The sequence below is a fragment of the Rhincodon typus genome, chromosome 31 (genome assembly GCF_021869965.1).
Source record: "Rhincodon typus isolate 14 chromosome 31, sRhiTyp1.1, whole genome shotgun sequence".
Taxonomy (NCBI): Eukaryota; Metazoa; Chordata; class Chondrichthyes; order Orectolobiformes; family Rhincodontidae; genus Rhincodon; species Rhincodon typus.
Window position 1 is genome coordinate 16,594,616 of NC_063362.1, and position 12,146 is coordinate 16,606,761.

The following is a 12,146-nucleotide window of genomic DNA, read 5'->3' on the forward strand; positions in this document are numbered from 1 at the left end:
GATAGATATTTAAAATGAGATGACACATGCATGATGGGCCAAACAGTCTCCTTGTAGGTTGTAAGATTCCATAACTCTAATATACTCCAAGATAGCTAAAAGACATTTTTACTCTCATTTCATTTCCAAGTGAGTGGAATGACAAAAAAAATCTCAGCTTTAAGGGGTAAAAAAGTTAAATAGAAGTTTGTTTGTCGAGAGAAAGAATAAAGACGACAGCTGTTGTGAGCACGCATTCCAGAAGGATTTCTCACTGCCAGATCCAGCCTCTTCCCACCACTTTCAAGTCCACCGATCCCTCAAACATTTTCTACATTTCAGTGTCGATCACTCAGTCTCTCTGGGGCCTTCTGAAAGATTGTAAACATTAATCACTGTAGCACTTACACAGCCTAAAGCCTGTCCACCACACACCCCCAACCCCCACCTCCCCCAACCATGCAGGCAAGGGCCAGAGAACTCATTGTGGTAGCCTCAGAAATAAAGACAAGGCAGAGGATGCCTGCCTCCAATCTAATATCACCAAGTGCAACCTAACATTGTCATCGGTCCAAAGACATGCAGGTTAGGTGGACTGGCCATGCTAAATTGCCCATAGTGTCCAGGGATGTGCAGGCTAGTTGGATTAGTCATGGGAAATTACGGGATAGGGTAGGGCGTGGATCTGGGTGGGATACTGTTCCGACGGTTGATGTACACTCGATGGGCTGAATGTCCTGCTTCCACACTGTAGGGATTCTATGATTCTATTATTCAAAGTACTACATCTGACTAATGATATTCTTCAGAGATATGGAATCCTTGGAGACTGAGGTGAAGAACTGCTGCTGGGGAAGTGTTTGACGGATAGCTGGGGAGTAGTGCTGGTATATAATGTGAGGTGTGGGAGGAAAAGGTCTTGAAAAACAGAACAGGAAGCAATGCCAACCACCCCAGCAAACTGGGGGATATAAATAACAAACGGAACAGAACACCAACGCTTCACCGAACGCGCACTGACGATGTTACCTAGCAGGGCGATGAAACGTCTGCAATCAAACACATCGGCTCAGCAAGCAAGTCTACAACCTCATACAGCTTGCATTGACATCTGTTATTTTGAGTTTCTTGTTGATGGAGCAGTCCCCTGGGCACAACAACTTGCTGCGACTGTAAGAACACCACAAAATGCCACCTTATCCCAGGGTCTTGCCCAAGCCAGAGGGCCATATTAAAAACTTTCTCCAGTCCTGTTCTGGCCCAAAGGTCTGTGCTTTACTCCCACAACAGCTGGCTCTTGCTGTTTTGTGTGGAGGTTCTGTCAAGGAATCATTCAAATTGTCAATGAGTGTTGTTCCAGTTCAACTGTCCTGTTTCAAACAGGACATCCTGACATTAAAACAAGCAACTCAGAAACTGCACCGAAATCTCACAAGCCAACCAAAACAGAGGAAATGTCATGACTGTACTGACACCACAGTGTAAGGTGAGATGGGCAGAAATTAGAGTCCAAATAATTCATTTCCAAATAAACCCAGTAATGAGACTGGGGAAAGTCTATGTCACAGAACCATATTGTACAGAAAGAGGCCATTCAGTCTGCCATACCTCTGCTGGCTCTTTAAAAGTTCCACTCCCCTCTTCTGTCCCCATAGCTCTTAACATTTTTCCTTTCGAATATTTCCAGTTCCCTTTTGAATGACACTGTTGAAGTTATGTCCACTGTCTCTGTCCTCCAACTTTCAGACATCACAAACTTGTTGCATCTGAAGAAAACAATGTCCCCATGTTGCCTCTGGTTTGTTTAACTCTGTCATCTTGTTAACAACACTTCTGCCACATGGGACCAATTTCTCTTTACTCACCTCTACAAAAGCCCCTCTTTCTGCCCAGTTCTCCCAGTCTCTTCACCAATGTTCTTTAGCAACAATGGTTAGTCAGTGACATTTTAAACCCAATGGGAGAAATTCATTCATCCTACTCTCACAGTTGGACTCTCTATTCAAAGGGAAAAAGAAGTGGAGAACCAACTCAAAGGTCAATTTCCAAATTATCTGTCTTCCGATGAGCTTCCCACACAATCTCAGAGTTTATGCAATTAAAAGTTCTCTATATTGCAAACAGTTTGAATGTTGGGCTAAAAATGTACAGTCACATTGGTGAAGAATGTCATGCCAATGCGATGCAACAAAATGTCTCCAAGGTAGCTGGCGAATATTTAACTGTTACATAACTGAGCCATGCACACCTTTACAATCCCAGGTGAACAGCCTGGTCACTGTTAATTTAACTGAGTTTAGCCCAGGTAACAGTGGAGCTGCACAATTGGCCTCAAGAACAGTGTGGCAAATAAACAGGGTTCCTTCTCCTGATCACTGTCCTGTATGTGGACATTAGATGAAGATAGTATTTGGCTCAGCCGAAGTGCTCCCCACTCTCAAATGCCCTAGCAACACTCTCTGTCTAGCATACAAAGGAATGAGGAGTTATTGGAGGATGTTTGGCACCTGAGCAACTATGTTCTGGCAGGGAGTCAAATTGGCCTTTGGCAGCAGTACACAGCGGGCTAGTAATGAATCCACATTTAATTCTAAACCAAAGACCCAACGTTCTCTCGTATTTAAGTCAATGGATTTGAGAGTGAGGTCCATTCATACAAGCTCATTTCCTGCTACTAGCAAAAGCCGATTTCATCCCCAATATTGTTTAGACAATTGTGGGAGCTTTGGTAAATTTTAGCTCCATGAAGGTCCTGTGATATGCCGGGCATGATGCTGCCCTTACCCTATGAAAACTGGTTGTGGGTGTTATATCCATGCAATTTGCAGGAGCAGAAACTGACCTTTGCTGAGGTTTGTTCCTGAAACAGCTCCCAAGAGCCTTGTGGTAATCATAGAACTAACAAACAGAACCCTAAACAACTTGTTGCTTATTCACTCAATATATGTACCACTAGATAAATGATAAAGCTTTTGATAAGCTTTTTAAGTGTCAGTTGACCAAACCATTTCCTTATTTATTCCCACAGTACAGCAAATCAATAGTTTTCACCTCCTCCCCAATTCACTTCCATTACACACTGCTCCTTTCTCATGGACTAGAAAGTGACTTGGAGGACAGGATGGAAAGGGTCTTTAGGGATGTTATTGAAGAGATTTTGAGTGCCTTGGGAAGCCCTTTTATATGCAGATTGATTGAGCCATGAGGAAAAACTCAACAAAATAGGTGACAGTGATTCACTGATTCTTTTTCAGGGCAATGCTTGACCAATCAGAATCAACTTGCCTGGTTTAAAATTTAAACAATGCCATTGTTAACTGATGCATTATCCCTGGCAATGCCTCTAACAATCAGACTCCACTGGCCAACCAATCAATATTTTTCTTTCATATGGTACAAATATTAAGGTTTTTCCCCCCCTTGAATTGGTATTCCTGTGAATTGTCCTGATGAGTGCAAGGCAAAAACGTTTAAGGAATTGCGTCTTCTATTCAGCAATATCCAAGTTCTTAGTTCTATCAGACCTTCTAGCCTTGCTGAGACTGAGTTGTAACTTTCAGCCTTGTCAGAACTAACACTGCCACAGGAAACCCAGCAATGCGGTTTGAAATATGTCAATAGGAAGAAGTCAACACCTCTCACTAGAGTCAGTATGGCATCTCTCCTGTGTCAGTGACTTTGAAAATGTTGCATTTTCTCTTCTTATCAGGTAGAGTAATTATGACACAGAGGGAAGCCATTCAGCCCATTTAATCTATGTCAGGTCTCTGTAGAGCAATCCTGTAAGTTCCATTCCCCTGCTGTATCCCAGGACCCCTGTAAGTAATTTATTTCCTTCAGTGTCCATCCAATTTCCTTTAAAATCATTGATCAACTCCACTTCCATCCCCTTTGTAGATAGTGGGTTGCAGGTTATTACCACTTACTGTGTATATGTGAGATCTTCTCAAAATCCTAAATCTTTCTTCCCTGGTCCTCATAACATCAGCTACTGGGAACAATCACCCATCTCTAAATCTGTCCTAATCCTGCCTACCTCTATCAAAATCTTCCCTCAATCTGCTTTGCTGAGTTGAAAAAGATAGAAAGATATGCTGATGCAGCAGGGCCCCTAGAGTACAAATGCCAGTCTAGACATATTGGGTTGAATGCCTTGTTAGTGCGCTGTTGACTCTGGACACAACATGGTGTTACTTGGTGACCTCACCTGGACTCGTGCCTCTGTGAGTTTGGTTCTCTGGGCTAGCTCCTCTCTAGTGTAGATGTCTGGGTAGTGGGTCCTCTCAAAGGCTTTCTCCAACTCCTCCAGCTGCTCTGCAGTAAATGTGGTGCGACTGCGTCGCTGCTTTCGTTTCAGAGGGAGATCAGGCTCAGATTCCACGTCCGAGGTCCCATCATCCAAGCGATTGCCTATTGAGGAGTAAAAAGAAAGAGTCAGGATTGAATGGTGCTCAAAGAATGACACACACAACTTCTTCCTTGAGGGTGTCCAAGGACCCAACCAAAATAAGATGGACCACAGACAGGGCCAAGATTAGGCTGAGGGATAGTCCAATCCTCCATGATGTTTCTAATGAGAGGTGATAGATAGAAACTCCTCTTGAAGGCATCGTATGGCTATTCTCCCGTGACTCCTCATGGAAAGACAAAGTGGGTGATAATAAAATATTAGGTAATTTCCTTGTAAATCAGGTGTAGTGCCAGGGGAAATTTCACACCTTCCTTCTCAATCAAAGATACAGTACATACTATTTATGTGGCACAATATTGATACCACAGCAATGTTTTCTAATTCCAAAGCAACTCTGATTGATGTGGCAGTAACTAGTGTCTCATGAACAACTGTTAATGGAGCAGCCAAACTGACTGTTCTGAGCCCACATCTCAATCCCAAGCCATTACAGGACCCAGTCTGAATGATCCAGATTGAAGGATCCACTGTGAAGGATCAGATGGAAACGATCCAGAATGAAGGAGCTAGTTTGAGGAATCCAGTGCAAATGACCCTGTGTGATTGACCAAAGCCCATGACCCAGTGTGAAGCTTCCAGTTCAAATTTGCTTTTGTTGTTTCCACTAAAACCACCCCCTCAGTGGAATTTAACTCTGATCCAATGTGATGGCCAATGAAAAACATTTGCAGATTATAGAGTGAATCACATGTGAACGAGATTCTGCCCTCAGTGTGCACACGAGTACAAATTTGGGGCATACTCCAGATTGTCAATCTGGAACGGGAAAGGGCTGATGGGTATTGTAGCCTCTGCCGTTGCCCAGCTGAGATCAGCTAAACTCAATCTGGACTGAACAGCCTGAACCTTGGATCTTACTGCATACAGCGGCTCAGCAGCAGCAAACTTTCAGGGGATTACAATGTAAGTAAAGATCCATGTTATTAAACAGAATCATTAAAATCCTACGGCTGTCTCTCCTATAAATATACAAAGGTGATATACGATATTTTCAATTTATAATTCTAAAAAGATTAGGCTGGTTGAATTAGACCCTGATGGGGTTAATGTCAGATCCAGCCCTTCTTGAAGGGCGAGGAATATTTAATGTTGTCATGGACTGGTCGCTGTGGGGCTCCTGTGTAGACCAGTCACAGCCTGCTAACATTTCTCAGCCTCACCATCAGGGTGATGCTGGAGGCTTTAACACATCAGCAAGTTGTGATGAAGGGCTGTACAGCACAATGATGCACCAAGTACACTGAATTCCTCTCACTCTTTCTCCCCAGTGTATCCTCTCTGGACTACGCAGTACCCTGTTGGATTACTGGGTAGCACTTGGACCCTGTACCTGCCAGTGGTCCTGCTGTGACAATGGGTAGTCAACATCAGCAGTTTATATGACCAAGTGAGGCATCACAACCACTCCTACACCTGTCCACATCCAAGACACAGGCACATGGAATTCCCCACAGGAGTTTCTGGATAATGATCGAAACTGGGAACCTTAGCTGATTTTCCCCTCCCTAACCCGGGGGCTCCTCAACTGCTGAACTGATGGAGATCACTAATTAAGAACAGGCAACGCATCAAACCTTCCCAACACCATAACGCTATTTATATAATACACACCCCTCACCGTAACACACTGAAATAATTCACTCCCCTCCCTGTTACATGCACCCCTCATGGTAACACACTGAAAATAACATGCACCCCCCCCCACGGAAACACACTGGTAAAACACACCCCCCAACCACAACACATCATCCTCACTGTAGCACATTGATACAACATACATCCCTCACTTTAGTACTCAAATAAATACACACGCCAAACTGTAACACTGTGCTCTAACAAATTCCCACATTGTAACATTGACATAAGGTAGCCTGGTCTTACCAGAGATAACAAATTAAGCATGAATTAAGAGAATATGCTCATTCCTGATTTGAAGCCTTCCCTACGAGTCATCAATGTAGATACGCTCTCTCCTCCTCTGATTAATTTAACTGCATGCCCACAATGTCAGACAGACCACATTCCCCCAACAGGTCAGAGGTAAGTCCACGAATCCTCTTCTCAGTCAGAAACACTTGTCCGCCAGCCCAAATGTGAACTTGTTTCCCCAGAACCCGCCACCAGGAGGCGGCAGCACATCCCTGCTGCTGCTGATCTGGCCTCACGTAAACTCGTATTGCCCCGCTCTGAGTGGCGACCGGCGTAAATTTGCAAGTTCGGTTCTTGCTGCAGGTGGAACCCAGTTCTGTTCCCGTTTGACATTTCTTCCGAAAACAGCTTGAAGTCGCCAAGAGTCATATCGCTCTGTAACTTGCCAAAGGAGGCCAGAGGAAGCGAAATGAAAATTAGAAGCGAGGAGGTTAGAGCCTAGAGGATTAGACTAAAATATATATAAGCAAAAGCCTTTCAAGGGCTTAAAATGTAACCGTCCTTCAAATTCAATTTGATCGTGGCGGGGAAGCTGTAAACAATGTTTGCAGGTGTGATGTGGTCATTTGTGAGGCTGTGAGAGTGGAAAAATTGCAGCTTTGTGAAGCAGTCTACCATGAACAAATGTGTAAATTAGTGAGTAGAAGTCAAGCAGCCGGGGCACATTCTCCAATAATAAATCCAAACAAGCCCAAGAGTCATTAGAGGGACGTCTTTTCTGAAGGAGTTTGCTGCGGTTAGGATTACGGAAAAATACATCTCTTGGTAAATTGAGGGGGGGGGGGGCGGAAATAGGGGCCAAGACACGGAGCGAATCAGCGATCGGCCGTGAAGTTTAATTAAACAAGGTGTTAAGGGATTAGGTGAAACCTGTCATTAAGACCCACTCAGGGGCTCCTCAGAACTGAAAGATGCTGCTTCAGTTTGGAGAGTGAGATGTGGACGGATGGAGACATGCGGACGCATTAATGAAATCAAATTGCACGAGAGCCCCCTGTAACATCATCCTTGTGTCAGGTTTTATTCTCTCAGGGTGACTGCAACCAGCTAGCTCTGGCCTTCACTTGCTCGCTTGTCGCGGGCGATCACCCCCCCCAACAGTGTCTCAGGTTTCACAGCGGGAGCCGTTCCTGAGCTCAGGGGCTCGCACAACCCTGCTCTGAAGACTTGCATTTATATAGCGTCTTTCACGACCGCAGGCTGCCCCAGAAGTGCTTCAGAAAGAATTACTTCTGAAGTGCAGTTGCTATTTCAAAGTAGTCGCCAGTTTGTGCGCAGCCAGCTCCCGCAGTCACAATGTGATAGTTGTTGAGGAATATATATATATCAAACAGGGAGAACTCCAAAGCAAAATATTGGGGATGTGAAAATAAAAGCAGAACACGCTGGAGAGTCTCAGCACGTCTCACAAAATCGGTAGAGGGAAAAGCGGTGTTAATGTTTCAAGCCCAACATCACTTCCTCAAAACTCCAGGCTCTGAAGTAAAGTCATATCGGACACAAAACATTAACCTTGTTTCTCCCTGCACAGATTCTGTCAGGCCTGTTGAATTTTTCCAGCATTTTCTGCTTTTATATAGGGATAAATCTGCTGTACTTTGCAATAGTGCCATCAATATCCATCTGAGAGATCAGATAGAGGCTCCACCTAACATCTCACCTGAAAGACAGAACTTCCAACAATAGAGCAGTCCTTCAACACCACAGTGGAACATCAGTCTTTATTTTTGAGATTAAGTCCTCGATTGGAACATGGACTGAGAACTGGCCTGAGTTCAAGGTGACAGTGCTACAAAACGAGCCACAACTGATCTCAAGGTGTGAGAGCATGGTAGTGGAACTGTGAGGGGAGTAGAGGTCAGGGTTGGTTGGGTGGGGGTGGAATGACACAGTGCCATTCTGATCAATGCTTCTCTGTCCAAGGTGTGATCATGAGGTGCTCCTTGAGTATGGACAGTTGGATCTCAATGGGAAAAGAGGCCATGGGGGATGACATTCTGGTTGACAGGAAACGCTTGGACTGAATTCAGGTCAGTCTCACTGCAGTGGAAACTCACTTTGGGTCAGAGAACAAAACAAATATCATCAGATGAACTGCTAGTTCTGCTATTTGACCAAGAGATATCAATAGTTACATTTCCATTGTAGAACTAGGATTTAGAGACATTGAAGAAAGTTAAACAATGTTTTAGCAGATAATGCTAGAATTGGGAGACTAAGACCAGCGGGGACAAAAGGTACCAACAGGGAAGATTGGACAGTCTCTCAAAAAGGCAAAACTGCCAGGTTGACCTGACTGAAGTCTTTATGATGATGAAAGGAGTTGATTGGGTAGATGTGAGGAAGGTGTTTCCACTTGGGTGATACCAGAACTAGAGGCCATAAATAGAATAAATTATAAAGGAAATTCAGCAGTAACCTGGTTACTGTGATGTTGAGGAGAATATAGAGCTTGCTGCAATGTGAAGTAGTTGAGATGAATAGTGTTGACCAGTTATGGGGAAGCTAGAGAAACAGTTAAAGCAGAAAGAAATGGAAGGTGTTAGGGTGACATGAAGTAAGGCAGCCAGAGACGTGTTTGTCGAATGGCCTGCTTGCTGTAAATAGCATGTTAATCTGTCGATAGAGCTAAAAATTAGGCAGTGCTTATACTTTAGTCCATATGATATAGCCCACATGACTGACCCCCACTGACTTCACACTGCATCCCAGTCAGCAATTTATGTTTCTATTCAGTGACATTCTGCAGACAGGATGGCTTTAAACTATAGGGTGAGACATCACCTTTCATGTACTCTGTACTACCCTGTACCCAACCAGAAAACCCAGCTTCCATCACTGTGCTGTAAGTGGGCCTGCTACCTCATTGGTTAGGGATACTTTATTTGGCTTTAACTACCCCAGTAGTATTTCCAGTTTTGGATCACTATCCAATCTGTGGAAGCCGGGCTGGAGGCATTAGTCTCAGCTATGATGCCTTTCATGGTTGAATGCTTGAATAGAACTTACCATCAGGGCCCATATATGTAGAGTGGCCACTTGGGCAAGGAATTAGAGGGTGACTGGTGTCCCAGAGAGGGAGGGAAGCTTTGGAACTAAAATTGGAGGATAAAAATGGATAAACTAAGTTAAGGGGAAAAGAGAGTTAAGTATATGCAGAGTGAGCAGATAATGGAGCTGATACCGTTACCCTCCCACTCCAGTCTGTACAGCAACAGATGAAATGTCTATCAAACTCAGGCTCTGATTTCCTTTCACATCTTCAAACCCTTTATCTTTGCCAGTGTCTGACCTTACGCAGGCCCAGAGCTAATGGGGCCTCAGTCAGTCCCTCGCCACATCTGTGAAATCTATTAAAGGCCTTCACTCCGTATTCATTGCTGCAGGACACAGCCAGGGGACCTGTGTGGGAGTGGACAGAAGGAGATGGATGCAGACAGATAGAGAGACAGAAAACTTGGCAGAGACAGACAGAGGGAAAGAAAGATACAATGAGAGGGACAGGGATAGACAGAGAAACAGAAACAAATAACGAGCCATATAAGCAAACAGAAGGAGAGACAGATACAGACAGACATAGAGGTAGAAATAGGAGACAGAGTAAGAAAGAGAGAGACACAGAAGGAGACAGTTACAGAGAGACAAAGACAGAAGCAGATACAGAGAAAAAGGCAGCGGGACAAAGTCATAGACACCAAGACAGAAAGAGAGAGATTGAGAAGCAAGGTCAGTGACAGCGACAGACAGATCAGCAAAAAGTCAGCAGAGAGAGGGACGTGGAGTCTGCAGCTTGCTTTTTTATTGTTTTCTAACCAACATTAGTGAGGAAAAAGTGGTCTGTATGAAAAATTCTGTATTAACCCTGCACACAAACTTGCAGAAACCAACAGTGAAACAAAGTCCTAGTTTTAGACAGTAAAAATCACTTCAGAAATCAGTGTCATTTAAAAAAAAAATCAAGGAGCAGTATATATTGTAATTGTAGCCCAAGTGAATGAAAACACTCGAGTCTTTTATTTTTTACGCTGATAATAGTTTCTTTTGAAGGATGGGGAATCAGGGCCTTCAACTGAGCAGTTGAACCTCCTCCCCTTTAGCACACAAAAACCTGGCATCATTTGGCTTTTAATAGCTCTTGTCATGTGTGCTATGTGCACTCTGATTTTTTTGTCTCACCTAGGACAAAACAGAGGCCTGAGGACCCTTTCAGCACTCTGCGGCCTGCACCTTAGGGGTCCATTAGTGAGTGAATACAGCACTGACAAACCCGTGCAACCCAATGTGATATCTATAAACGCTGACATATTTGCTCGATGTGGTGCTCTGTGAAGGAAGGTGCTGGCTGAATATTAAAACATTAAGCAGCAGGGGGTGGGATCACAGGGTCTCAGGCTGTTTGAGGCATAACAAAGGTACCTGCTCTTCAGGCCTAGTAGCTAAGACAGGCTGTCATTATGACTGGCTCCGAGACCCTTTTCACATTTCCAGCCTTTCCATTGATTAGTTTTTTGCTTTTTATTTGAGGTTTGGGGGAGTTGTTGGTGTGGAGGAGGTTGGGAAATGAAAGTTTAAAATGACGCTGTGAAATTTTTCCGCAGTGGTAACCAGGCTTAGCTTTTAACCCTTTCTCAGCAGGAGCTTGCTTTGGCAGATACCAGAAGCAGAAAAATGCATCTCAGTTGGTTAGGGAGTTGGCCTGGATTGGTGTGAGCAGGTTGGAATTGATGCAACCCTCCATACTGTCACCAACGTCTCCCCCTATCCCACCTCCTTCCTCACCACCAATGACATAATGTACTGGCTGCCAAGAATCAAAGGGTTAACAGTTTGCAGTTGAGTGCAGGACAATTAGATGATGGACCTTAAACAAGTATTCCAAGGTCCTTTCATCTGGGTCCGAACTTGTTAATTTTACTTTGTTCTGAGTTTCCCTCCCCATTCATCCCACTCCACTCCACCTGCCAGCCAACACCCCCACCCCACACACACACACACACACACACACACACATACACACACATGCATACCTACTGACACAGACATACACAGACATAAATAGACAATGCACACACACGGACAGACACACAGTCACATAGGTGTAGACACAGATGGGCAGCGACAGATACACACACATACACAGACACACACACACACACACACACACATACTCACACATACAAATACACAGAGGTGCATACTACAGACAGACACAAGCAGGGCTTGATGCAGAATCCATGATGGGTTATTTATACTGTCTTGGAATTGATATCAGTGCTCTGTCCTCTCACTTTCTGACTTGGGGAAATGCAGCAGGGAATATTGCATGAAACTTGCAATAAAGAAACAAGGCTAATTGGCCCATTAAGTCAATTCTGGTGTTTATGTTCCAGACAACCTTCTTCTGCTTTACTTCCTCTCAACCCATTATTATATCCTTCTATTCCTTCCTTCTTCATGAATTTGTTTAGCTTGCTCCTAATTGCATTTTTGGTATTCACATCATGTGGTAGTCATGTTTCACTCTTTGGTTAAAGAGGTTTCTCCTTGAATTCACAATTAGATTTATATGTGACTATTTTCTGTTTATGGATCCTAATTCTGGTCTCATCTGCAAGAGGAACTATCTTCTTTTTGTCTATCCTATCAAACCCTTTTATAATCTTAAATACCTTTATCAGATTAACCTTTCACCTTCTGTTTATGAGAGCAAAAAGCCCCAACCTGTTCAATATTTTCTAATGGATCTAAGCTCTCAGTTCTGGTATAG

General features: G+C 43.9%; 1 protein-coding gene across 5 annotated transcripts in view; it reads right to left on the reverse strand.

Moving 5' to 3' along the window:
- The window catches only part of LOC109923956 (paired box protein Pax-7), a 120,714-nt gene that overhangs the window by 49,249 nt on the left and 59,319 nt on the right, over positions 1-12,146 (reverse strand). For all 5 annotated transcript variants that reach the window (XM_048615221.1, XM_048615225.1, XM_048615223.1 and 2 more), the window contains one exon: positions 4,187-4,389. In XM_048615221.1, coding sequence (XP_048471178.1) covers positions 4,187-4,389 — 203 coding nt within the window. The remainder of the gene's footprint in view (positions 1-4,186; positions 4,390-12,146) is intronic.